At 36.1% G+C, this 25,438-nt stretch overlaps 4 protein-coding genes and 1 long non-coding RNA gene across 12 annotated transcripts; 2 read left to right on the forward strand and 3 right to left on the reverse strand.

The window, feature by feature from the left end:
* The first annotated feature begins 3,027 nt into the window (after positions 1–3,027).
* On the forward strand, positions 3,028–10,811 carry LOC140802740 (folate transporter 1, chloroplastic). 4 transcript variants are annotated; one of them, XM_073158323.1, is made up of 11 exons: positions 3,028–3,227; positions 3,321–3,397; positions 4,604–4,680; positions 5,252–5,345; positions 6,213–6,306; positions 7,781–7,854; positions 9,087–9,200; positions 9,368–9,439; positions 9,585–9,605; positions 9,829–9,896; positions 10,483–10,811. In XM_073158323.1, exons 1-11 carry the CDS (start codon positions 3,110–3,112, stop codon positions 10,613–10,615), a joined length of 942 nt encoding a protein of 313 aa, XP_073014424.1. In that variant the 5' UTR covers positions 3,028–3,109; the 3' UTR covers positions 10,616–10,811. The 4 variants fall into 4 exon arrangements, with proteins under 4 accessions (XP_073014424.1, XP_073014426.1, XP_073014425.1 ...); XM_073158324.1 differs by having other exon boundaries at positions 3,045–3,227; positions 3,321–3,412; positions 9,829–9,903; positions 10,483–10,637; XM_073158322.1 differs by having other exon boundaries at positions 3,046–3,227; positions 3,321–3,412.
* A 901-nt stretch (positions 10,812–11,712) lies between these two features.
* LOC140780767 (uncharacterized) lies at positions 11,713–18,358 on the reverse strand. 3 transcript variants are annotated; one of them, XM_073126521.1, is made up of 10 exons: positions 18,153–18,358; positions 16,892–16,956; positions 16,427–16,523; positions 16,182–16,310; positions 15,742–15,850; positions 15,494–15,638; positions 14,925–14,967; positions 13,692–13,865; positions 12,384–12,491; positions 11,713–12,289 (listed from the first exon to the last, which is right to left on the reverse strand). In XM_073126521.1, the coding sequence occupies exons 1-9, from the start codon at positions 18,327–18,329 to the stop codon at positions 12,411–12,413; spliced, it is 1,020 nt and encodes a 339-aa protein (XP_072982622.1). In that variant the 5' UTR covers positions 18,330–18,358; the 3' UTR covers positions 11,713–12,289; positions 12,384–12,410. The 3 variants fall into 3 exon arrangements, with proteins under 3 accessions (XP_072982622.1, XP_072982623.1, XP_072982621.1); XM_073126522.1 differs by having other exon boundaries at positions 11,713–12,293; XM_073126520.1 differs by having other exon boundaries at positions 11,713–12,491.
* A 413-nt stretch (positions 18,359–18,771) lies between these two features.
* LOC140794165 (DNA-directed RNA polymerase V subunit 7-like) lies at positions 18,772–20,817 on the reverse strand. 3 transcript variants are annotated; one of them, XM_073146069.1, is made up of 2 exons: positions 20,697–20,817; positions 18,772–19,611 (listed from the first exon to the last, which is right to left on the reverse strand). In XM_073146069.1, exon 2 carries the CDS (start codon positions 19,600–19,602, stop codon positions 19,072–19,074), a length of 531 nt encoding a protein of 176 aa, XP_073002170.1. In that variant the 5' UTR covers positions 19,603–19,611; positions 20,697–20,817; the 3' UTR covers positions 18,772–19,071. The 3 variants fall into 3 exon arrangements, with proteins under 3 accessions (XP_073002170.1, XP_073002179.1, XP_073002187.1); XM_073146078.1 differs by having other exon boundaries at positions 20,680–20,780; XM_073146086.1 differs by having other exon boundaries at positions 20,705–20,756.
* Positions 20,768–23,878, forward strand: LOC140794181 (3-epi-6-deoxocathasterone 23-monooxygenase CYP90C1). The gene is made up of 10 exons (XM_073146097.1): positions 20,768–20,837; positions 21,106–21,437; positions 21,523–21,847; positions 22,024–22,173; positions 22,290–22,550; positions 22,664–22,753; positions 22,844–22,922; positions 23,131–23,253; positions 23,392–23,503; positions 23,711–23,878. Exons 2-10 carry the CDS (start codon positions 21,199–21,201, stop codon positions 23,799–23,801), a joined length of 1,470 nt encoding a protein of 489 aa, XP_073002198.1. The 5' UTR covers positions 20,768–20,837; positions 21,106–21,198; the 3' UTR covers positions 23,802–23,878.
* Positions 21,357–24,887, reverse strand: LOC140794190 (uncharacterized). Its single transcript, XR_012110082.1, has 3 exons — positions 24,699–24,887; positions 22,021–22,155; positions 21,357–21,791 (listed from the first exon to the last, which is right to left on the reverse strand). It is a non-coding gene; the product is annotated as an uncharacterized lncRNA (long non-coding RNA).
* Positions 24,888–25,438: the final 551 nt, after the last annotated feature.

Raw genomic sequence — 25,438 nt, forward strand, 5'->3', positions numbered from 1 at the left:
TGTTGTCCTTCTCTCCTCCTACGCCCCCCCTCCTCTGTTTTCCGTGCTTTCCCTCCATCTTTATCCATTAAAAAAGAATTAGAGATTTTTCATAAAGATTCTGGGCTTTCCTGACTGTAGGAATTTTGTACAACCGTGGTACTTGGCAGTCCATAGACAATATGGGCTGCGAATATTGCCGCCATATTCTTTTGGGCCTCGCTTGGATCTTAATAACTACCAACAACAGGTAAAACCAAAGGTGTTTTTTCTTTTACATTTTCACCCTTGTAAAATAACTTATTTATATGCATATTCCTCTAAATTTTATATTTTTTATAGCCGGCAAAGTACTCAGTTTTTACATGAATATCCCTCGAAACCCTTGAGGTCTTATTCACGTTCAGAACAAGGAGGAATAGAGATAGCATAAATTAATTTATTATTATAATAGCTAAGATATGTATGCAATGCCAATAGAGTTGCAACGCTATTGTGCTAAAGTAGGTGTACAATTATTAACAACTAAGTGTGCAGTATTAAAGTAAGTGCGCAATGCCAAAGAGTTGCAATGTTAAAGATAGGTGCGTAATGCCAACTATGTAATGCAAGGGTGTTGGGTATACAAATATTTTGATAAATTTATTCTAGAAGAAAAATATATAATTATTTTAATAATAAGATAATTTTATAAAAAATATTATATCAATTAAATATTATTAAGATTTTTATAATATTTATATTTAAGTATATACAATTAAAATAATATTTAATAATAATAATACTTTTTAAAATGTACTCATTTTTTTGAAAGTATTTAATTATTGACATTTGTGCTGTTTAAGTTGAATTTTATTTATTTAGTGTAACATAAAAAATATGATAAGAGACGAGCGAGAGTATAAATGAGTAATAAATTATACTAAGATGTTTGAGAAAGAGAAGAGATAAATAATAAATTATGATAAGATGTTTAAAAAAGATAAGAGATAAATAATAAATTATAATCAGATATTTAAAGGAGGTTGTAGTTAAATAAATGGGTTAGTGCACGATATAAGATGTAATTTTGATAAATAGTATTTATATTTTAGAATATGACTATTACGATGTTTAGTTATTATTCTGGAATAAAAATTTTATTCTTCCTAAAATGAACAGAGGTTTATTTTTGCGAGGATACCATTTCATTTCGTGAGAAATAAAATACAAAAGTGTGTTTATTGTATATCGTACATATTACTTTCAATTAAGGGAATTTTTTTTATGGGTTAAATAGTTTGAATTTTAACATTGAGTTGTTAAAAGTAACGAGATAGGATTTGTTTAATTATTCGTTAACAATTGATTCTTAATAATCCAGCGGAGCAAAACTGAGGTCCATATTGGTGAGCACGACAGTATAAATTAATTTTGGTCCATTATTCATCTATCTAACGACTATGCTTTCGAGTTGGTTAATTAATTGACATATTATTAAAGCAATATTTTATACGACTTTTCTCATTCAACTTTGATCATAATTAAATTATTTTAAAAGAAATTTATGGACCCCTTCCTAGTACTGTAATTAATCAACACCAGACCCTGTCAACTATCCCCATAATTTCCACACCAACCCATCTCAAACCTACCCAATTGAAACCCCATCACCTGGGCACTGCTAGATAAGTAGACATGATAGCAAACAAATCACGTAGCTATAACAAATCATGCATACAAGGCAACAAAGAATTGTGTGTATAAATTATCTGTCATCTGTCGAATTTTACATTTGCTACAAACTATTAAACTCTTCGATGCTACCATCAAACGGCAGAATAAAGAATAACTTGGGCCGTGTCAAATTCGTGTCCAAATCCAACGCCCTCCCCTCTGCAACTCATCGGAAGAACAGGAACCCGGTCGAAGGCGGCGGAGATGGAGACGGAGATAGACGAGTCGCCGCCGTCCCGGTCACAGGCTTTACCGGCTGCCGTTGTTTGTGGCGGCTTGTAGTACATCCTGGCCGTCTGCGGACAGTGCGAGTGGAATCTAGCCGCAATCCTAACTCCCATATCGAACAATTCCACATACTTGGCCATCTCTCTACAGAGAAGAGAGAAGAAGGAAGAGAGAGGAGAGAAGAGAGAGAAGTTTGCGTTGAGAAAGAATGGGAATGGAGAAGACAACGTATATATATATACACACACTTCTGGCTTGCTTTCGTCGTAGTTTCCTTCGGAAGCATCGGTGAGTTCCAAAGACCGCGTAGAGAAGTAAGAGGCGGGGATCGTCTGCATCCAAGTCTGCGGGAAAACTGTACGACAACCATTGAAGAACTGCCGACGACCTCCATGTATCGCACATTCCTGCATAAAGAATGGTCAAGCTGACCCGGTCTACCTTCTAGTGGTCCGCGTGCAGAGGAGGAATGAGTTCACTCCCACTATTGTTGACGTGGTAACAACAGTGGTGTTAAATTGTCATACCAATTATAAAGAAAACGTGTGACATTTTAGATTATAATCACGCGAGGCAACTTGCAATGTGGAAAGGGGTTAGATTCCATGCGTATGAAATTCGAGTTGCTATTTTGTTAAGCCTCAGTAACGTGGGTTGTTTGGTAGAGAAGCAAGAAAGCTAATATAATTTTAGCTTGTGCAGTGTGGAAATGACTTAAGATCCCAAGCGTATGTCATATTATTTCTATTTCTTAGAGCTTTGTAATGTGGTTGTTGGGTAGCGGAAGAAGGCAACCTCTAGATCAGCAAATATCTCTACTCACATAAAAATACTTATATTGATATAATTTAATATTTAAATATATTTATTTAGAAAAATAACCAGTCATTAGAAAGTACTTTTAAAAGCCTGATTGATTTTAATTATTATTATTCATTAATGAGCTTCTAGATCACCGGCATTCTTTTCTTCAATAATTTATGACTCACAACCTCATAGGCAATTAATAATAACAATAATGATGCACTTTATGGCGCTATAGTAAGTTCGTGGGCTGATATGGGCCACAAAAATTGATCCATAATAAGAATTTAACCGTAGGCTTAGGCCCGTATAAAATTTTCCAAATACTTTTGGCATACACCGCTGCCCGAGACATCCGTAGCGGAAAAGCGCCGCCTCCGCGATGTCGGCGTCCGACACCGAGAAATGGAAGTGGGAGAACGCCGCCGCCGGAGCCGTCGCCGGATTCGCCACCGTCGCTGCCTTCCACCCGCTCGACGTCGTCCGCACAAGGTTCCAAGGTCTCTCTCCCACCCTCTTGGATGCGTCAAATGCTATCGTATTCCAAAGTCTTTGATTTCTTTATACTATCTCTTTGTCTCCTCTCGTGACAGCGAGCGATGGTCGAGTGTCGAGTCTGCCGCTGTACAAGAACACGGGCCACGCCATCTACACGATCGCACGAACGGAGGTTGGTTCTAGATCGGTATTCACTCTTCAATGGTAGATTCTTGTCAGTTTGGGGTTTCTTGAACCTTCTGATTAGCTAGGTTTCACGTGATTAGATCTATATCTTAAATTTTTGTGATGTAATGCGGTTGGGATCTGTTTACTTGAGAATAGGGCATGGATTCCTTAGGTATATTTCTTGGAGATAAGAGAAAATGTGAAGAATAAGCCAGTCACATTGGTTGGGTTTGAATCATGAGTAGGAAGATAGTGATGATGTGTTGAAGAAAATTTTTACCAGATAGAGTGATGGGCGCCTATTTGTGTGCTCTACTCTCGGCTGGGAAAGTTATGAGCCAATCTGAGATGTGAATTCTTGAACTCAGGTGTCTGGTTTATGCTAATTCTTTAGATCGCAAATAATATTTAAATAATGTTGCTGATGAATATACCTCTAACTTGAATGATTACTAAATAATATAATCATTGCCTTCCTGTTATTGCTGGTTACATTTCTTCAACTCTATTATAAACTAAGGGGGTGCGTAGCAACTCCAAAGTTAATGGAGTAGTTGGTTAAAAGTTTAGAATTTTGAATTTCAGATTTCTAGACGTGTTTGGATACCTGAAAGAGTGTAATTAAGTACTCTGGTTAGCTGCCAAAATCTTGAAAATTTTGGCATAAAATAGAAACGCTAGTCCTACCTCCATAACATTTTTACATAGGTCGTCATGCTCTCTTCCCAACTCACCCTTCCTCTCCAATCCACACATAACCCACGTCCCACCCATTACCTTCTTCAGCCTATGCACAGCCAGGTTCACCAGTGAGTGGGCGCTGTGCTCTCACTGATGAAGGGGCACCATGACCCCTCAATGATCTGTGTTTAGTGTATACCTTAGTTGGTCTGGAAATCTAAGTAAGAACTATATGGTAGGAGACTGTGGTTTGAATTTGCATTGGGGCTACAATTTTTGTTTGAGATTTTAACTTCTTATGTTTGAAAAGAATATAAAATCTTTTATGTGGACAATGTTTCTTTGAATCCAATGAACAGTGGACCTGGTGACATGGAGACAACCTTTTGCTCTTGGCTTTTCTGGATCAGGACCTTTTGTTGTCCAAAAGTTTTTTTTTTTTTCTCTTGTTTGATTCTTATGTGTTCATATTTTCCACCTGGTCTGGTCTATTTTATCTGATTGTAATTTTGCCATTGCATCTTGGTAGGGTCTGAGAGGGCTCTATGCAGGTTTCTATCCTGCAGTTTTTGGATCAAGTGTTTCCTGGGGCCTGTACTTCTTTTTGTAAGATATATTGCACTTTTTTCATTTTATTTTTCTTGCAAATGCAAAATGCATCAGTGCTTTAGGTATTATGACTCGGAAATCATAAATTGTTATAGGTCTGTGGCTAGGAGTTTTTGATATGCAAATTTTTTTTTTATTATAAATTTGTAGAAGAGAGGGAGAGAGCAGAAGATATTTTCTGTTTTTCTATCAATTTTATAATTCTTTAGGATTTTCCTGCATTTTATAACAAAATTTAGTACTTTATGGAATTTATAAAATAGATACTGGAATGGCTAATAGGATGGGCTAATATGTACCATTTTTTCATGTAGCGGATCCCGATTTCGAAACTGATACCTAGAACCTTTGTCAAGATGCTTTCATGGCTGCTGAATGTGTATTGTTTCCATTAGCATAGTAGATGTCATTATGGATTCTCATCTATAAATAATATCCTACAATTTGCAATATTCTTATGATTGCTGATCTAATTAGATTCTTTGTTTCTTGTAATTGGTATATAATAATCTCTTGTCATTTCTATTAATATGTATGTTACCTAATGGATGGGCTTTTTACTATGTAGCTATAGCAGAGCAAAACAAAGGTATTATAATGCAAATGATAAACAGCTCAGCCCAGGGCATCATCTTGTTTCAGCTGCAGAAGCTGGTGCTTTGGTCAGTACTCCTTTCTCCCTTACCAAGACTCAGAATATTTCTGTTATGTTTGTTGTCAGCTTATCTTTGCACCAACTGTATGGCGTGTTTCTGTTAGTTCTTTAACTTATACATGCTAAGCTCCTCTTTGGCCTAGTCTTCTCCTAAGCCTTTAACATAATTCCATAGTTATATGGGCAACGCACATGTTGATATTAGTTACTGGGTTACATTCTAATAGTTAGTGTCTCGACACTCAACATGCTGCATTGGACATTAAAGTCTTGCTGCAATTTTTGTTATGATGATTCTAAGTCTTCACTTCACATGTCTAGCCAAGGGTACTCAAAATTGAAAAAGGAATTCAGATGGCCAGGTTTAGGCAGCCTGTGATACACTAAGGCTGGTGCCTGTTGACGAAGAGGAGGGTGGGTGGGCGAGAGTTGCAACTTCTGCCTGGAGGAGCTTAGGAGTGACAGAATATGGTGCAGCAATAGTAATTACGAGTCCAGATGTCTTGACTGGATGGATTCTCTCCGTGCACGCAGGCACATGCTTGCAACCCCAATATTAGTGGTTGCCAACAGCAGGAAGTATCATGAAACAGATGGGACGGCCTAACAACAAAGTGGGCAAGGGTATATAGTGAACGGTAGTTGGGTTTTCAATTTTAATTGACCTTTTCTTTTACATAATTGAGATTAAACACCAAGAAGTTGTTTTGTTTGCTTGCTAATATAGATATTTTAATGTAACTTCAGACCCAACTATGCATGCTCCATTGTTTTGCACTGGACGCACCTTTTCTTTTTATAATTATTATCTGCTTTAAAATACCATTTTTGTATGATGACTGACAAAACAACCTTCTTTTGGTGAACTTATCAGGTATGCTTGTTTACTAATCCTATTTGGGTTGTAAAAACAAGATTGCAGCTTCAGACACCTAATTATCATCATCGACCATATTCTGGATTTTATAGTATGTTCTCCTATTATCATATTTTTATTTGTGAACTTGAATGTATTGATGTTGCTATGATAAGATTTGTAATCCAAATGAGCAAGAAACTTTGTGATGAATGATGTACCATAGAATCTATAGTAAGTAATCATGGATGTTAGGGCTGACCTAGATATAGTTGAGGTGAGTAAAGAGTCAATATGCAAATGGTATGGAAAATGCTTTTGGTTAATAATTGTCTACAGATTGGAGGAAAGAAACTCCTGTTGTGCAGTGTACATTTGATCTGGATAAAGTGGAAAGAGGATATAATTTTTTCTACGGATAAAGACAATGTGTTCAATTTGAAAAGATCTATCAAGGGGGTATTACTATTTAGAAGAAATTAAATGGAATGGCTTCAAAAAGGTAAAACTCGAACTTAAGATAAAGGATAATTTCTGTGCAAACATATGAGAAGAGAACTGGCATTGTGAAAAGCTGGAGGAAGCAAATATATGTCATTTGTAAGGCAATTTTCAGAGATTACTAGGAAAATAACCATTTTAGTATGTGGCGCATTGGCACAACTGTCTTCATAAAGTTGCACATGGCCACTGGCATGAGAATCCATGATCTTGAAGGCTTAGGCTGGACAATAGAGGGTGATCTCCTTCCCTTAGAATAGGCCATAAAAGTTAAGCTTGGGGTTACTTGCCTGCATTGAACACTCAAACCACTTATTAACCCCTGAGAACATGCAAACGTCTGAATCTGGTAAAAGATGGGTCTATGGAATCTCCCCTGTTGCTTGAAACCAAGGTTTTTCTAATCTATAACATCTCATGAAGTAGACAAACAACTCACTTTGTTGAGTGTTGATTAGTGGGAGAGGAAAAAGAAGAGGAGTCAACTGAAAATTTTAAGAGGTTTGGCTGAATGGTAGAAATGTGATGGGAAGGACAACAATGTACTCCTTAAAAGAAAGAAATTAAAAGGGCCTAATAGTTAGGATCATAAACCTCCTGTTGTTGTTTTGATAAAAGTGCTATTTGAAGATTCAGTGTTCTTTTGAGTATATGTGATTTTTTTAAAAAGAAGTGTCCCTAGCAGATAGATTGCTACAAGCTACAATAGATTACTTATTCATGATATGTCCATCTGTTTATATTTCTATCCTGCATCCACGGTTATATATTAGAAATATCATGCAATTAAGATTGTCAGTCTGTTTAGCATGCGATCTCAATTTTACCTATTCTACTTTGGTAGAAACTTTTTTTTTTTTATTATACTGCTGTCAACTTCTCTACCTTAGAATTGACTGGTATCTAGTAAATGATTTGCAGGAATTAGGAAATGGTTGTTTATTCACTGATATATTCATAGTATCTTGGTTTTTCTAGTTTATGTAAATTAAAAAATTATATTTGATGGTTCACCATGCTACATAGTATTCTTTCCAACATCCATAAATGCTTTGTGATTTTGCTATTTAACATGATAAGGTCAGATGCTTTGAGAACCATTTTGAAAGAGGAAGGATGGCGTGCACTGTATAAGGGGCTCGGGCCTGGACTTTTTCTTGTATGTATTTTTCAGCTGTTCATTCTTGAACCTTGTGCCTATCTTTTGTAAAACATTATCTTAAACATGTAAGTGTACTCGAATGGATTTCAATATACTCAGTTATGTGATATCTTAAACATTGTCTTTATTCACTATTTGTTTCCATAAACTTCTCAACTGACACCGTGTAGTCAGTTGTATTTCAATTGGTCTGTCATCATAAAATCAAGTTAAACTAATTGGATTACCCTTATCTACTGATTTAGTGGGAGGGCTATCTACTCAAAGCTTGTGTAGTCTTAGCCGACACAGCTTTCCCCTCTTTAAATAAATGGTAACAATACCACAAAGTCAAAAATAATAATGCTAATACGTGAAAATACAATTCAATATTATGAGAATTTATAACTAACTATTATTACTTAGTTACAATAATTTGTATTAATACTTATTGGATGCAATAACTTGTGATTGTTGTATTATATTTTTATAGTATATGTAGAAAATTCCTGCAATAGATAATTTCTGTTATAAACTTTTATAGTATATGATAAATATTAGTCCTAAAAAGTGTCTTAAGAGTATCCAAAAGTGTCCAAAGAGTGTCCGAATTTATTTTATTATTTTTTAAAAATTGGATACAATGTGGAAATGTCCGACACGTGTCCAATAAGTGTTTGACGGATGTTAGTGTACGATGAGCGTCAGACACAGACACAACATGCTATTTGAGATGTCTGTGCTTCATAGTTAATATTTGATTGAATTTTTAGGAACTTTAGATTACCTAGGGTCCCATGTCAAATTCTCCTTGACAAGTGTCAGGCACAAACACAACATGCTATTTGAGATGTCTGTGCTTCATAGTTAATATTTGATCGAATTTTTAGGAACTTTAGATTACCTAGGGACTCATGTCAAATTCTCCTTGACGAGTGTCGGACACAGACACAACATGCTATTTGAGTTGTCCGTGCTTCTTAGTTAATATTTGATCGAATTTTTAGGAACTTTAGATTACCTAGGGTCCCATGTCAAATTCTCCTTGACACCTAGGTACTTGAAGTTACTTCTATGTATATCTGTCCTATGTGAAAAATAGCTCATTAGTCATGCATTAACCAGATAATTCTCATGTTATTTGGCCTTTGGAGAGTATGCTTTTGATAGATTGTTTTACCCAGTTTCCAATTTCCAATGCCTCAAGCCTTATCTTATGATTCTTTTTCTTTGGTCCATTTTATTGGCAGGTTATTACTCATGGTGCAATACAGTTTACTGTTTATGAAGAACTTCGTGATGCCATTATTCATGTTAAGAGTGGAGTAGGCACAAGAAATTATACTGATGGTGATCACTTATTGGTATTGTAAACCAAGCCATACTCAAACAGTATTGCCTGCTTCTCTGAAATTCTTGACCTTGAATAGAGTAATAGACTATACGGTGCTCATTGTTATGCACCAATGCTAACTCTTGGTCTATATCATTAACTTGAAAATATTCCTTCTTTCATATTTCTTACTGCTAGAATTCTTTTGATTACGCTTCACTTGGGGCTTCTTCAAAAGCTGCTGCAATCCTACTAACATACCCGTATCAGGCAAGCTTCTCTTTAAGACTAGTTGTCTTCCTTTTACTGTAAATATGTAGAGACCTTGAAGCAGTTGATCTTATACCTATATTTTGTGCTGTTATTACGTAAAATATTTGCGCATAGCTAAGTGAATGCGTCTGTCCTTGTGCAGGTTATTCGAACCCGGTTACAGGTACCAACTTCTCTCTACTTTCCCTTTGCTTTATCATTTTTCACAGTTTGATGTTCCACCCAAATCTTAAAAGTCAAAACCATGACTTGTCATCCCAATAACAACAGTATATAGAGTAAATTGTGTGTGCCCTTTGAATTAGATAGCAGATAGTACTTTCTCCATGAAACTAATTGTCCTTTTTTCTTGCATAAATTCACTTTTTCTCGTAACAATAATTCAGCAACGACCTAGTAGTGATGGAAGTCCGAAATACTTGGATAGTTTACATGTTGTGAAGGAAACAGCGAGGTAAATGGTATTCATTCCCCTTCCTCTATTCAACTACTTGTCTTTTCTTTTCCCAAATGTTTTTGGTTGGAGCAAAAAAATGTTTTTCTCTCATTTCATTTAAAGTAAAAGAAAAGGTATGGTTTGTTTGTTTTGGCCTGAGATCATCTGTTAGTTATGAAACATCTAAATGGGATGATTCATAGGAGACTAGTAAGCTCAACGATTGGTGTAGTTCAAGCATGGTGCAAATGTTAGATGATGTGATATCAGTGGGGGTGAGACTGAGCATGTATGTGGTAACCAGTCGTTTAATTTGCTAGACTTGAGTTAATATCAGCCTGTTAGCAAGATAAACGCTGCTATCAAATTCTAATTTTATCTCTTCAGAATCTTATGCGATTCTTTAATAGTGACTGTCAGGCTGTCGGGCATTCCATCAAAGGCATCCTTTTCTTTTGTCTTTTGAAAGGTCTTAATTCTTAAATGAGTTGGGATACAAAACGAAGAATTTTTTCAGAGTGGTCCCATAGACTGCAATACGCTCCTTTCCTAAATACTCAGCCTATCTATAGGAAGACAATTATTCATGGAACTTATTTTGCAGGTTTGAGGGCATTCGTGGGTTTTACAAGGGAATCACGTCCAACTTATTGAAAAATCTTCCAGCTGCGTCAGTAACATTTGTTGTGTATGAAAATGTTCTGAAGCTACTCAGATTAACCAGGGAGCACGACTGATGCATCCAACCGGTTTGGTTAATTTTTGTATGTAGATTTCTATATTAATTTGATTTCATTTTACACGGTGTGCATGAAAAACCCCGAATATATTGGCGAACTACGTCTTCGTTTAAAAACGTTCAGCTTTTTTGTTTACTTGTTGAAATAAGCTGAACCGTTTTGCTGGAACAATTTACCCTGCAGTTCCTTTTTATATCCTCCATTTTTACAAGTTGTTTTACAGAGTGTGAGTGAGTTCATAATCTCATATCAACTCGCAGAGTAACGTATAGTTTTTTTTCTCTTATATTATGGATATACAGAGTATTTTAAATTCAAAGTTATAATAAAAAAAATATTATTTACTATTATAATTTTTAACGTATACGGAAGAGTATTTTCATCTTTTAGTTTAAAACATCACTAATTTTTAATATAATTTCGTTATTATTTAATATTTTAGTATTAATTTTTATGTCATATTAAATAGAATTATTATTTTTTATATTAGTATTAAATTAAATATTAGAATAACTTATACAAGTATTAATTTTTTTTAGTATTAAAAATTAGAATAGTCATCAAGTTAACAGTCTTATCTTAATTTCTTAAACTCTCATAACTTGAAGCTCAAATTCAACACTTACTGAGATTTGACCTGGGTAGTACGGTGACAAGATAGAGACGAACCGCGGGCCTTTTAAGAATTCGACGCACATGCTCGCGACATGTATATACTATATGGAACTGGTAAAATGGAAACAGATATAATGCGATCGAATTAGACACCAATACTCATCTGCCATAGCAACTAAATAAAAACACTTAAATATTATCTGTGAAGACGCTTATTCCATTCGTGGCATGGCGAGAAAAATCAATCCAGTTCTAAGCAAAAAAATAAAAATAAAAAATGGCAAACAGCTATCGCAGTGTGTTGGACGTAATTAGCCAGCTGCTTGTACAAATATAATCTAGCATAGGATTTAGGAAATGGATACATGTTAGATAAAAAAAATTCCACCATTTGTGTGAACAAAAATAAAGAAAAATCAAAGGAATAAAGTAATATGTGACACCAACCGCGGTACATAATAACCAAAAAGGGTACAAAATGAAAAGAAATGAGATATTATCTTATTGAATTTTAGAAAGGAATAAAGTGTATGGGGATTTAAAATAATAATAATAAAAAAACCAGCAAACTCGACATTTAGATCATATGCTATTGTTGGAGAAGAAATTTTGCAGGTTGACACGCATGGCAAATTGAAGCGAGCGGCAACTGTTTTAAGGATCTCATTATAAGCTAGTAGCCTGATTGTCTAGTCACCTTGAAGTGGATTGAATGAAGTTGTAGTACGACCAACTCGCAGCTTGAAATACATCTGACATCACCTCCTTCAGAGAAGACAATCTGATCCATTTTCTAGCCCTGTTGTCTGATGTGAAACCTGAATTTTAGGCTCTTCACAGTAATATTATACTGTAATTTGACGTTTGAGATTAACTACCCCAGAATTTATAAGCCTCCAGCTCACATGGATAGTTGGTCTTCCGACTCTCACGAGGATTCAGAACCATGAATAGCAGTACCCGCTTTACGGGAAGAGAAAAAAATACTTTTATTCTTGATCTGCTTATATCAGATAATGTTGGCAACTTCTAGACTATGAATTGCGAAGTACCATACTGTCTAGGCAAGCAATCCCGTCGTGAGAAAACACTAGTAAGAAAACTAAAACCACTGCGAAGGAAAGAAAAAAAATGCGACTAGCTTCCTTACCTAACCAAAACCTCCTTTAGCTTGCATTTATTTTCCAAACAACCTCAGTGCAAGTGCATATACGTCTTTCCTTTTTGCAGATGTACCTTCAGCAACCAATTTCACTGCCTAACATTTCATCCAGTCAGAAAGATCAACAAAAGGTAAGATGACGTCAATTATTTTGGTCTCACAATACATTAAAAGCAAAAAAATGAATACTCAACTTGTTGAACAATTTTGTAATATTGATGCATAATAACTGCACAAAGATTAATGTTATATAATATTTTCAGGAAACAGTAACCGAAAGCTCTAAGCCAAATACCAGACGGAGAGAGTGGCTAGAACCCTAGCATGGATCTTAATGAAGTGCCCTAAGCCTCTAACTCGGGACTTTTGCTATTTAATTACATCTAATTTTTTTGATTTAGCATATAAAACTAAGTATACATATTTTCTATAGTCGATGCATATTTTATTATAATGAAGTGTACATAATTTACGTATGTATTGCACACTAGAGTCCATAATTACAAATCAAAAAATTGAATTCAACTAAATTGCAAAATGCTTATCCTTTATGCATCTATAAAACATTTTTCTAAAACCATTCTGTTAATATAACTATATAATCTTGATTATCTTTTGTAAATGGGGGATCTTATAAAAAGAAAATCACAATCTGATCTACCTGAGGTGCATGTGCTAGTGTTGACAATTTGGAGATGATGGCACCACATGCTGCTCACTTCCATAATTATTGGAAAATAAAGCAAGTGTACAGGTATCAGATGTTCATATGGACATTAAACAAAACAGCATAAAATATTTGTTGACTGATGATAACGCCAGGGTTTCAATTGTGCATTCCAGGTTCTTAGTATGACATACTCATTTCTGGGTTCTTTTTTATACATCTCTAGTCCTTCCTCCAAGAAAAATCACTTATGACTTGATGTAAGTTGTCTCTTTGTTATATCTTTGTAAGATTGACTAGTGCCTCAATCACTCAATTACAGCAAAATGCTCCTCCTTAATGATCATCAAATAAGCTCTTACTGAACAATTTTAGATGCTTTCTATAATCTAATAAGGGCCACATGCAGATTTTCTCTAGCTAATGAATATTGTACTAACTGTCTATGCAAAACATTTATATATTGCTGGTCTTGACGGATCAGTCTTAGTTGTCAATCCCACAAATTTACCCTGGTTACACAGTTAGTTTTCTTTCTCCATAGTTACATAGTTTTCTTTCATCCAAGAAGTTTGGGAAGTTGATTGCCTGAACTAGAGCAACTGAATTGACTGAGAAACAACACATACCATGGACATACTACGGCCTTCTGCAATCAATTCCCTGAGCTCGAGCTCAAGTTGGTCTTCTGATGGAGTTTCATCATCTGAATTCACTTTTCCCTCTATGAGAAGCGTGATTTCACCCTTCGGTTGTTGAGTTGAATAAAATTTGTTTGCTTCCCCTATAGTTCCCCGCCAAAACTGACATGACACATCCTTCAGTAAGTCAAAAGAATAGAATGTACACTGAAATTGTTGGGAGAAAAAAAATGAAAAGAAGAACAAACCAGTATGACAAAAACTTTAGTATCATATTCAACACAAATAGAGAATAAAAGCCACTAGGCTTTGAAATATTGATAGGCATTGCACATAACTTCAAATTAATACTAATCCAAGCATACAACACTTCAGCAAGAAGCTTCTATTTTCACCTCCCATGAGCAACCAGAAGAGCACAACACAAACTATTGGCAGAAGTGACATGAATTATTTTCTATCGAGTAAGCTACTATAAACCAATACGAAATGAATAAACTAGAGTGATCTTGGCCACATCATAGAATTTTAAAAGAAATATTCAGATAGATGTTTATGACTTTATTCACTAAGTTATAGGTATGAGTACTATGTTAGGTTTTGTGCAAGATAAGTAAAGCATTCCAGATGAATACAATCTTCCAAAAACTAAGGTGACAAATCTTGAATTTAGGTTGCCAAGGAAAGAAAGCCTACCATTGCTTTGAATGCCTCCAATAGATAATAGATTCACGTAGTCATGATTTCTACCAGCAGGTTGCTGCTGTCTCTTCTATGTAGTATCCGCATTATGTAGGCTACAATGTTGGACAAACTATGTAGGTTCTCCTTATAGGAATGGATTAGGCACCATCGAAAGTTGAGAGCTTTCTTCAGCTAGCATTTAACCTTTAGCTTGAAGAACATCTCACAGAATGATGTACTTTAAGTACCTTCAGGAAGGTACAATTAAGGAACTAAGATGAATTCCTCATACTATATATCTATTAGGAGGATCATAGAAGAGAGCAAGAGACTACAATGAATCATGTAAATATTGTAGAGAGCATCTCGTAATAAGGAGTACTGACAGATAATATATTGATACAAGACTTCAGGAATAATATTTAATCAAGTAAATTGTTGGTACTCTTGACTATAAAATGACTATAAGATAATGACAAATCAGTACCAAAGCTTAAAGCTGGATTTTACATGCAAGTAACAAATTGAATGAAGTACCTCTTCATGTATTTTGGTCATCTCGCGCGCAATAACACATGACCTGTAATAATGAATCCATAAAGAAGCATTCTTAGAACATGTCATGATTCTAGGTGTAAGCATCACTTATAAATATCCCTAGAGAAAATGAATAACACCTTAAGATTATTACATTTTCTGTTGTTTCAAAACAGATGTGGACCATGTGGTACTTAGTGAAGTACCAAGATCCACAGGAAAATTGACATAAGAGAAAGAAGTGTATACCAAAGGAATACGCAACCTTCCTCACAATTCTACAATATTTAAAGGAATCATATACAAATGAGGTAGATTAATAGACAAAACAGACAAGAAATCTTATTGCCATCTTGAGTACTGATGTGAGGCTTGTTGGCATTTGAAGTCACTTTGTTGTAAGCTATTAAGAGTTTTAGAATCAATGACTAACTGCTCAGATGAATCAAACTACAGGACCAAGGACAATTGGAGTTATTGGACAATACTCCAACTTTCTTAAATGTAGGACTAGTAGTTCTCTAGGAGTGATGCACAAGTAAAAACAAAATTCATTTATGCATGTTTACCTTGAGTCGCCAAAAGCAGAAGCAGCTTCAGTAAGAAATTGATGAATTTTATGAGGCGGAACAAAGAATATTTGTGTTGCAGTTTCATTAGCAGATATCTTAAGTCTTGCTCTTCGGGACCCAGCATGCTTAGGTAGAAACCCCACTGAGGATAAAATCACAACAATTAAGGATCTTCATGTAGATAAATCTGTCAAACAAAATCAGTAGTCAATGAATGACATCAGTATTCCTGTAAAGTATATTACCAAATGTGAATTCATTAGTGGGTAATCCAGATGCAGAAATAGCAGCAATCACAGCTGATGGCCCAGGAATAGGTGTAACAGGGATATTTTCGGTTGCACATAATTTTGCCTGCAACAAGACACTACATGCTTAATAAAAATATATATGAGAAAGTACACAATTTTCTTTTTCAGTAATTTCTTCATTGGTGAGCATATATTGCCCCAAGTCAGTCGACTAGCAGTATAAGTGAAACAAGTATTCAGGAGAGGATGCAATAGATAGGGCAGTTATCATGCATATCAACTGATTACTAAAAGAGGTTTGTAAATAAATCAGATGACATTTGAAATTTGAATGTCTACCTCATATAAGCATACTGGAATTTGTAAATGAAATGAACTAATAACGGATACTCTTTCCCAGTAAAATAGGTAGTGCAAATAGCAACTTCACCTACCAATTCCATACCCGGATCACTGATGCCTGGAGTACCAGCATCACTAATCAATGCAACAATATCCCCTTGTTGTAGCCTCTTTAAAATGGTGGTTTCACGTTCACACTCATTGAATTTGTGGTAGCTTAACTGCAAATCTAGATTTGACAATTAGAAGAAAAGAGAAAATTCACCAGTACTCTGTACCTCACAATATAGCAGTTATCTTTAACTTAACAATGAAAAATAGGGTACGTGAAACTCACAAGCGGTGTCTTAATATTGTAATTCTGAAGCAGCTTTCTGGAATGTCTTGTGTCTTCTGAAAGTATCACATCTGCAGATTTAAGGACACGCAGGGCCCTACATATGATTGAAGTAGACAAGTGAAAATGATCAAACGAAATAAGCCATAAGATTTCAATTGCATGAAAATAACAAAAGCTTTTATGGAAACCAAACAAAAAGAGATAAGTGTCGATTGATGTTAAGACCAATGAAAAGTGTAAATTCAAGTGGCAATTCCTTAATCTAATCTTTGAACTTTTGGTTAAAGGAGGTCATCCCCAAGTACTATTAGATGGATTGGTTACATCTTAAGCAGTGGTAAATAGTTTCTCATGTTTGTGCAACTCTGGATGCTCTTTTGTTTCTATAAATAGGTCCCAAATGAAATTATGAGAAATGCCTTTGTTCTAGATGAATGTTAACAACTGACCCTGCATACCTACCGTAAGGTGATATCTTCAAGATTGCCGATTGGTGTTGCTACAAGATATAATCCAGATTTTAAAACCTGCAAAGCCCAAGAGAGTTAAGCATTTATATAAGACACAAGTATGGAGGAGTAGATGTAAAGGAGATACATTTGTAATATATTGGTAGAATAATTAAGGATTTCTTATTTCATCAAGAAATGATACAAGATGCATAGCAAACAAGTAATTAGCAGAAGCAAAGTTAACATCAATAGACCGCATGCATGAAACCTATAGAATATTACACAATGGTTTACTCTCATGTGGAAGCACTATAAGCATTGCAAAAGAATTTCTCAAGATCTAGGTCTGTAACTTCAATGGAACAAGGATGAGTCTAGAAGCCTCAATTTCTTGTTGGTTGACTTAACATGCCAAAAGTTTCTAAAGTTTTGAAAAGAGATTTTGACAGGTGGGCCAGAAATTCTGGAAAAGTTTTCTTTTTTTGTTTAGAAGTCTTCTTAGTTGTTACACACCAAAGCACTCTTTATAAGAAATTTCCTAGATATACCTTTAGACTAATGAGTAAGAACATGAGTTTCTACACCAGTCTGCTAGAACAGAGGAACATGGTCCTGCCCAGATTTTTCTTCTATATTTTTCCAAATATGTAACCTTTAATTCTTGTTAAAACAACCATCATCATCTCCCCCTGCTTATGTTCAGTGTAACAGGAAAGCAGGACACCCTCAAATTCTCTACTCTCTAAAAGAGGCAGCAGCAGAACAAACATCCAAATTACGCACAAATATTAAAACCCTTTCCCGGTTAGCTCCATCCACAACAGTCCAATTGTGTAAAACCTAAAAGTGCCAATAAGAAGGAGACTTCTAAAACAACCCAAATATCCGATCCCCAAGAATGTGCAGACCAAGGCATTAATCAAACAAAAATAATGTACCTTCCAAAATTGGAATTTCATGCCATACAACAAAAAATTGGTAGAAAAGAAAATTAATAGCATACAAACTTTACAAGAGAAAGTTTCCACAATCTTGATCGATGCCCTTGACATGGGATCTATCAATCCACATTATGCAATCTTTTGGGTTTAATTGAAGACGTTCACAAAAATTAGTAAACCCACTAAATTAAAAGTTTCTAAAACTCCAAGAACCAACGAATGCATCACTGGAGATCGGTCGCAAACTACCCCAGGAGCCTGGAGTTCAATCTATCTGCAATAAATATTCGAACAAAACAACCAAATTAGCCAGGGCAAGAAAAGAGTCACCGATTTCCAGGGACCCCCAGAAGTCGGCAGTTGTAGCTCATCGGGACCCGTAGGACTATCAGAGCTGGAACAAGAGAAGCGAACAGACATAGAAGAGGGAGACAACGATCTCCTTCGCAAGCGCAGGGGAGGAAGACGGAGAGAGGCTAGGGTTTGGAATCGGAGGAAGGAGGCCATGGATAAGAGCGGGAGATAGCAGACGAGAAGACGAGGGTTTATTCTGGGATTTATTTAATGCATCAACTGGGTTGCAGGAGTCGGCAGTTGATGCATGCGAGGTTGAATGGGCTGCCGACTTCTTAATTCAGTAGTCGTATGGTAGGCCCTTTTGCATACTCACCCCTCAAATTCTGTTATTCGCACAGACATCCTTCCAAATTACATGCTTAATGCTTTCATGTACACCTCTTGAAACCCCCTGTGATCTTCTCAAACACAATCAAGTCTGAAATAATTCTCACTAAAGTTTTCTGAAAAACAGTGAATTGATGCTGTTTAAATTCATTTAATCTAAGAGAAAGATTTATCCGTCGCTAACCTTTATCAGATCAGATTTCAAAAATAAGCTGCAGAACCACAGATTAGCATCTAACAATATAAGAAGTTGGCAAAACAGATGTAATCAAAGGTAACGCAGATATATTAAAGGAACATTCTGCATGAAAATTTGCAACTAGGATGACCAGAATGGTTCACAGGGAAATTCAGTCATAGATAATATAGTTTTAAGGCCAAGTTTATCAGCAGAAGAATATTAACACCATAAATTTACAACCAAAGTCAGTCTATGACTCTATCAGGCTAAGCATAGTAGAATATTACACAAGTTAGAAGAGTTGGAATATAACTAAAACTTCCAGTTAACAAAACTGCCAGGTTCATCTTTCTCAGTGGGCAGTATCATCACTGTCTAGCGGCTTCATATTGGCCCAAGAAAATCACCTGCCAATGTTGCAAGAACCTGAAACTGCCGATCAGCTTCCAACCACTTCAATCCCAAGACTTTGAAACGCACCCTAGTGTCTTTTTCCAGCTTCGAGTGTTTGTCATTGAGAAACGTTGGGTTCTCCCCAGCAACATACTTGTAATCCTTCATAAGCTTCTCTGAGAGAAAAATACTTTCCATTGGCCCAGATTTCAGAAAAACTCCATGCTTAAGAATCTTGTCCACTGACCCAATTAGGATTTCACCCTTAGTAGGTTTCTGGGTGATGCAACTGAATGTGACTGGAAAGAAAACATCTCCGGTCAACTCTCTAACCTTTCCTTCACCTATAGATTTCAAAGCGGTAACTGCGGCATAGTAGCCATGCTCCTTGGATGCCTTTCTGTTTGCGATATCCTCCAGAAGGCGCAAGATAATAGCTTTCTGGAGCAAGAGACATTTTGGGCTGAGCTGATCAGGTGAGACTAGCACATTCCATGGAATCTCCACCTCAAGGAACACCATGTTTATGATCTGTCAAAAATACAATAAAGGACGTATCAGCTTGCATTGCACTATAGTTCTGTACACAAAGTAATTATCTGGACCAAAATTTCAACAATAGTTCAAGGAGATAACACATGTAATCATATAGCAATTGTTAGATAAAACATGAACCTAGATATCTCCATTATTAAATACCATCACTCCAGTTAGCTCATGCTCATGCGACATTTTTGTTGTCTTGCTAGCACAATCTAGGATTAACAGTATCTATTCTTATTCCCTAACACAGTTAATCCTAGATAAGAGTATAAATACTGTTAATCCTAGAAGATGAGAGTATAGATACAAGAATATCCTACATTATGGTCACATAAGCCAACACATTCCTGTTCTCCTGCTAGCACGTAACTAGCTCAGTTCATTTTAGCAAACTGACAAATTCAAGAGAATATATCTCAACATGATAAAACAAGAAGATCCTACAGAATGTAAAACAACATTAATCAAGGATAGTATAATATAAGATTACTTCAAGATGTAATTCTGCTGCATCATCTCACCTAAAAATTAAGCAGGACAAATCGCAGTTAAGCAGAGAACCCACACTAGAAAGAGAAATACCAAAGGAAATCCCCTCATAGTAAAATAGTTTAAACAGTAGGATTTCCCAATGAGATACCAAGTATTAAAGAAGATTCAACAATCTTAACACAATGCAATGAAGAAGAATGGATATTCCCAATCAATATGATATGGACGTAAGGAAACATCAAAGAACTAGCTCTTTAGGACTTGAAAAAACTAGACCCACATGAAAGACGCACTCAAAAAGAAAAATATTTACTAGATTACAGCGATACAACTGTTATCTATATTATATCATAGAAAGAGAAAGGGAAATCATTTAACAGTTCAATCATGTCAGCATATGATCAAACAGCTTAGGCTCTAAACAGATGACATTTGGCAATTCCTCACTCCTAATAGCAGAACCCTAAGGTACACAAGTCCAAGGTCAAGCTCGAATCGATCAAATAAGAGAACAAACCGAAGCCTCCTAAGAACCCCAAACAAATTTTTCCAGAAAAGGATTACCAAGAAAGAAGACTCACGCCGATACCTCGACGGCGAGGCCTACAACTCTCAGTCGGCTCTCCGGTCTTCCGCTGCGATGAGTGGAGAGATGGGGACGGGCGTCTAGGAGACGGATAACCGATCCGGGTCCCAATTGGATAGACGGTTTCACCTAACGGGTACGGATCTTCAATGTTGTCAGGTTGGATATTATTTTCCAACCCGTTTAAATAAATGAGATGGTTTATATGAAAAACGTATGATACGTTCTTCTATAATTTTCTCACTAATGCGATGCGAGGTAACTCCTAGTAAGTAGCTTGTTTATGCCATGAATTGCTCATATTTGAGAGAAAAAATATCTTTCTAAAGGAGAGTTGTTACTCATTAATACATTGCCACTGGTGTTGTTTAAGTTGATCTCATAAAGACAAAATTTACATTCAGTGGGTCTGCAGTAAATCATTGAAGATTCTCTTTTCAACACACACAATCATATAAAGTAACAAGGCTAGGCTAGAAGCAAGTAGGTTGTGGAAGATGGATTGGACTGTGGCTGCTTCTATCATTTTAGGAGCGATTGGATCATTGTGGTGGTGGTGGTGGTGGTGTTTGACATGGAGGAAGAAGGAGAACAAAAGGATTTGGTCACCAACAAGTAATGGTATTAAGCTTCCAAAAGGGAGCATGGGATGGCCTTTGATTGGAGAAACACTTGATTTTATTGCATGTGGTTGCAACTCCAACCATCTGAGCTTCATGCAGAGGCGTCGCAACATGTAAGAAGCTACTTCAATGTTTATAATTTTGCATGTCTGGATGTATACATAATCTCATGCATACACATCATCAACAAACTTTCAGGTATGGAAAGTTATTCAGATCCAATATCTTGGGACGACCTATCATCGTCTCCACGGATGCCGAGGTGAATAAGGTGGTTTTACAGAATGATCATAGAACCTTTGCTCCTTTCTACCCCAAGTCAATCACTGAGCTCTTAGGTAAGTCATCCATATTGCAAATGAATGGAGACTTTCATAAGAGGATGCATGGATTGGTTGGTGGTTTCTTGAAATCGCCGTCGTTGAAGGAACGCGTCACGGAGGACTTTGCAAACTGTGTGAAGCGCTCTGTGGAAGAATGGAAGAGCAAGCAGCATATACTCATCCAAGATGAAACCAAACAGGTTGTCAGTGGAAATTATATCTCTTCAAGATTAAGAAAAATACAAGGAACTTCTATATATCTTACATATGAAACATGTTTATAAGATGTACTCTGAAGAAGCATTAACATTAAAAAAAAAGTTCATAGTTAATTTTTTTTTTTGTTTTTCCTGATTCAAGTTGGATCATTTACCAGATCACATTTGAAGTGTTGGTTAGAGTCTTGCTAGGCATCGGTCCAGGCAAAGAGATGCAGTTCTTGCAGAGAGAATTTGGGGACTTCATAAAGGGCCTCATCTGTCTGCCAGTTAAATTCCCAGGCACGAGGCTACACAAGTCATTGAAGGTGAACTCTGGATCAAAATATAATGTAGAACACTAACTAGATATGGCACTAATCATATTAAACTTTAATATTATGCAATTATGGATGATAGCTGATTCTTACTCTATATGTTTCAGGCCAAGGAGAGGATGGTAAAGCTTATAAAAAAGATCATAGAAGACAAGATAAGCCACAGAGAGAGTCAAACAACTATGGATGTAGCGGATGTATTAATTAGAGAAATGAGTTGTTCAGGTGGCCAGGTGACACTAACTATAGATGCCATATGCGAAAACATTATTGAGCTGATGATACCAGGAGAGGAATCAGTGCCTACACTGATGACCCTAGCCATAAAGTATCTTAGTGAATCTCCCTCTGCTTTGGAGCACTTACTGGTAAAGCACTTCCCAGTTTAATTGCTTGTATGATAGAAGAAGATATGGAATGTATCAGTAGTACTAACTACTAAGTAATTGGAAAAGTTTCACTATTTTTTGTGTTGGCTTAGGAGGAGAACATGGAACTGAAGGGGAAGAAAAAGAAGTTAGGTGAATCTTATGCTTGGACAGATTATATGTCATTGCCATTTACGCAAAATGTGGGTAGAAGTTGCTATTATTTCTGTTGTTGATGCTTATTTTCAGAATTACAACTCTTCAAAATCATACAACTTACCCGTGAACTACAGGTAATTAATGAAACTCTCAGGGTGGCAAATATCATCAATGCAGTGTGGAGGAAAGCACTAAAGGATGTAGTAGTCAAGGGTACATTGCTCGACTTCTTACTCTGCCAACCAAATTCTGGTGAAATGAAAGTGATTGTTGAACATGGGACGATGATTATTCCTAGCTTTTGTCAAGTTTAAAACATTTTAACCTTTATGTCCAAGAGATAAATTTACTCTCAATGTTCCTGGTTAATATCCATTATTTTGTTTCGTATACAGTAATCAAATCTTACTTATTTTTGCAGAGCATTTAATTCCAAAAGGGTGGTGTGTATTACTATCATTCAACATGGTTCACTTGGATGAAAAGAATTACAACGACCCACTACAATTTGATCCATGGAGGTGGCAGGTGTGTGGTTTTTCAAGTTCTATAAATATAGATATAGAACAACCGTACACATATATATACATGTACACTAATGAACACGTACATATTGTTATATATGTACACAGAGATAGAAGATTTCCTTTTGATAAGCTTTCTACTGGACAGACAAAAGGAGCTAACCCAAGTAACTTCACACCGTTTGGAGGTGGACAGAGGCTTTGTCCAGGCATGGAGTTTTCAAAATTGGAGGTTGCCATTTTTCTCCATCATTTTGTCACTAGTTTGAGGTGACCTACTTAATCTCCTTTCCATCTTCACATGACAACTAGGCTATCTTTCATGCATTATTTTGCTAAATAGTCTATGCTATACAGTCTAGGGAGTTGCTAAATCATAAGTGCTATATCTTTACGAATAACTCGTATGCTACCTGCAGACCTTGAGGTAGAGAACTTGATAGAAGAATTTTAATATTCTTTACTTTCTGAATGCAGTTGGGTGGCTGAAGAAGACACAATCATAACATTTCCAACAGTGAAGATGAAGAAGAGACTTCCTGCCACAGTGTCACCCATCTCTACCTAATAATAAACAATATATGGTCTCCAGATGTTCAATATGACATTGCTCTCATATCAAATAAAATAAGGATCAGAACAGCTGCTCTCAAAGCTACAAGGTTAATCTATCTTTTAGAAGCATTCAGGTGTTCAACAGTTTATCTCATATTGTAGGCCTCTAACTAAGATGAAAAAGGAAAACAATCAATTATCAATCATGCACAATTCATGGGATGGTCATTAGCAGGTCCATAATAATTTTGATCCAAACTAATAGTTTTTCCCTTCTTTGGTAAATATTCAAGCTTGGATTAGAAATTTCCACATATTGAGAAATTAAGAGCTAAATTCACTTAGACCTCGAAACAATCGTCCATTTTTCTAGATACACCCTCTGTTTCTTTTCTTTTTTGTGGGTGGGGAGATGTATAGAATATAGATAGACCCCCTAAATGATTAGAAACCTCTCAAACCCCTCTTTTGTTAGTTCTCTTATAAATTTTCGTCTATAAATTATTATATGACTGACACGAGTAGATTTGTAACATTTATACCCTTATTCTTGGAGGAAAAAAAGCATAAGTAATGTCAATGCACCCTTTATATCCTGTATTCAAAATGGTATTTCTATCATTTCCACTTTTTTCATTAACAGTGTCAGGGTGGGTTAGAGGTTTTTAATGGTGAAGGGGTCCAAGTGAAATTATAATTTTCTACACAAATGAGTTAGCTTTACATAATAACACAAAATGTAGCAGGATTCCTAGTTCGAATACTTTACAAATCCCTACAAACAAATATAATTTTATATATCGAAATTAGCTTCATCTCTTTCTTGAGCTCTATCAACGACTATATACCATAATCCATCACCAACAATAGGAAAGATACAAATGTTATGAAGATCAAAGAAGGACTTAACCTTGCTGGGTTTCGTAGGCGACCACCGCGATAGCGAAGCCATCGAATCGATTCTAGGTTGGTGAGAGACGAAAGAGAGCAATTGAGGGGATACGCTTGGAGCGAGAGAGAGAGAGAGAGAGAGAGAGAGTCGTATATGGGTTATGGCCCAAAATAATAGTATTCTGGACCGGGCGGTGAAATACGGACTATCCATTAGATTTTTCATTAGAAAAGTAATATAAGTGTCATATAATTAAGTTTAGATGATCAGAATAAAGCGGCAAATGAGCAAAAGTGCTAACTATCTTAACGTAATTATACCAATTTTTATTACAAATAAAGTGGAAAAAGAGAGGAAAAGTGACGAATAATTGTGTCACGCTAATAGGTTTCCACTGTCCAGCACTCTACGAGAAGACGACAGACCCAGATCTTGTTCTGTCCGGGAACATCACGTCGTCACGAGCTCAGATAGCAGAGCAGTCTGTTCCTTTTTCCCCCATTCATTTCTTGAGTGGAGACGTAGCACGTCAAGTGTTTGCATAATTGCCCACGCAACTTTACAAGACAAGCAACCACCGTTGCATGCAAAAAAAATGCAGGTGGTGGGGGTCGGGGGGCAACATAGCATAATAATACTAGCTTTTCATGCATGAGTAGAAATCGAGTACATACAATCATACAACACGCTTATTTCCTAACATCATTATGCTTGTCTTGCTTTCTTTCTCTGATCCAATTTAGTACCTAAATCCAGGC

This window comes from Typha latifolia, chromosome 1 (assembly GCF_019914945.1).
Source record: "Typha latifolia isolate L0001 chromosome 1, TyphaL0001v2, whole genome shotgun sequence".
Lineage (NCBI taxonomy): Eukaryota > Viridiplantae > Streptophyta > Magnoliopsida > Poales > Typhaceae > Typha > Typha latifolia.

Excerpts from the sequence above, each read along its gene's own strand:
- LOC140802740 (XM_073158322.1), top strand. The coding sequence starts at position 3,110 with ATGTCGGCGTCCGACACCGAGAAATGGAAGTGGGAGAACGCCGCCGCC. Across the intron at positions 6,307-7,780 it reads ACCATATTCTGGATTTTATA|ATGCTTTGAGAACCATTTTG; the intron begins GTATGTTCTCCT and ends TGATAAGGTCAG. Across the intron at positions 9,440-9,584 it reads TACTAACATACCCGTATCAG|GTTATTCGAACCCGGTTACA; the intron begins GCAAGCTTCTCT and ends GTCCTTGTGCAG.
- LOC140780767 (XM_073126521.1), bottom strand. The coding sequence starts at position 18,329 with ATGGCCTCCTTCCTCCGATTCCAAACCCTAGCCTCTCTCCGTCTTCCT. Across the intron at positions 15,639-15,741 it reads CACTAATGAATTCACATTTG|TGGGGTTTCTACCTAAGCAT; the intron begins GTAATATACTTT and ends TTTTATCCTCAG. Across the intron at positions 12,492-13,691 it reads AAGGCCGTAGTATGTCCATG|GCAGTGAAATTGGTTGCTGA; the intron begins GTATGTGTTGTT and ends ATGAAATGTTAG.
- LOC140794165 (XM_073146069.1), bottom strand. The coding sequence starts at position 19,602 with ATGGTGTTCCTTGAGGTGGAGATTCCATGGAATGTGCTAGTCTCACCT.
- LOC140794181 (XM_073146097.1), top strand. The coding sequence starts at position 21,199 with ATGGATTGGACTGTGGCTGCTTCTATCATTTTAGGAGCGATTGGATCA. Across the intron at positions 22,754-22,843 it reads CATTGCCATTTACGCAAAAT|GTAATTAATGAAACTCTCAG; the intron begins GTGGGTAGAAGT and ends CGTGAACTACAG. Across the intron at positions 23,504-23,710 it reads CATTTTGTCACTAGTTTGAG|TTGGGTGGCTGAAGAAGACA; the intron begins GTGACCTACTTA and ends TTCTGAATGCAG.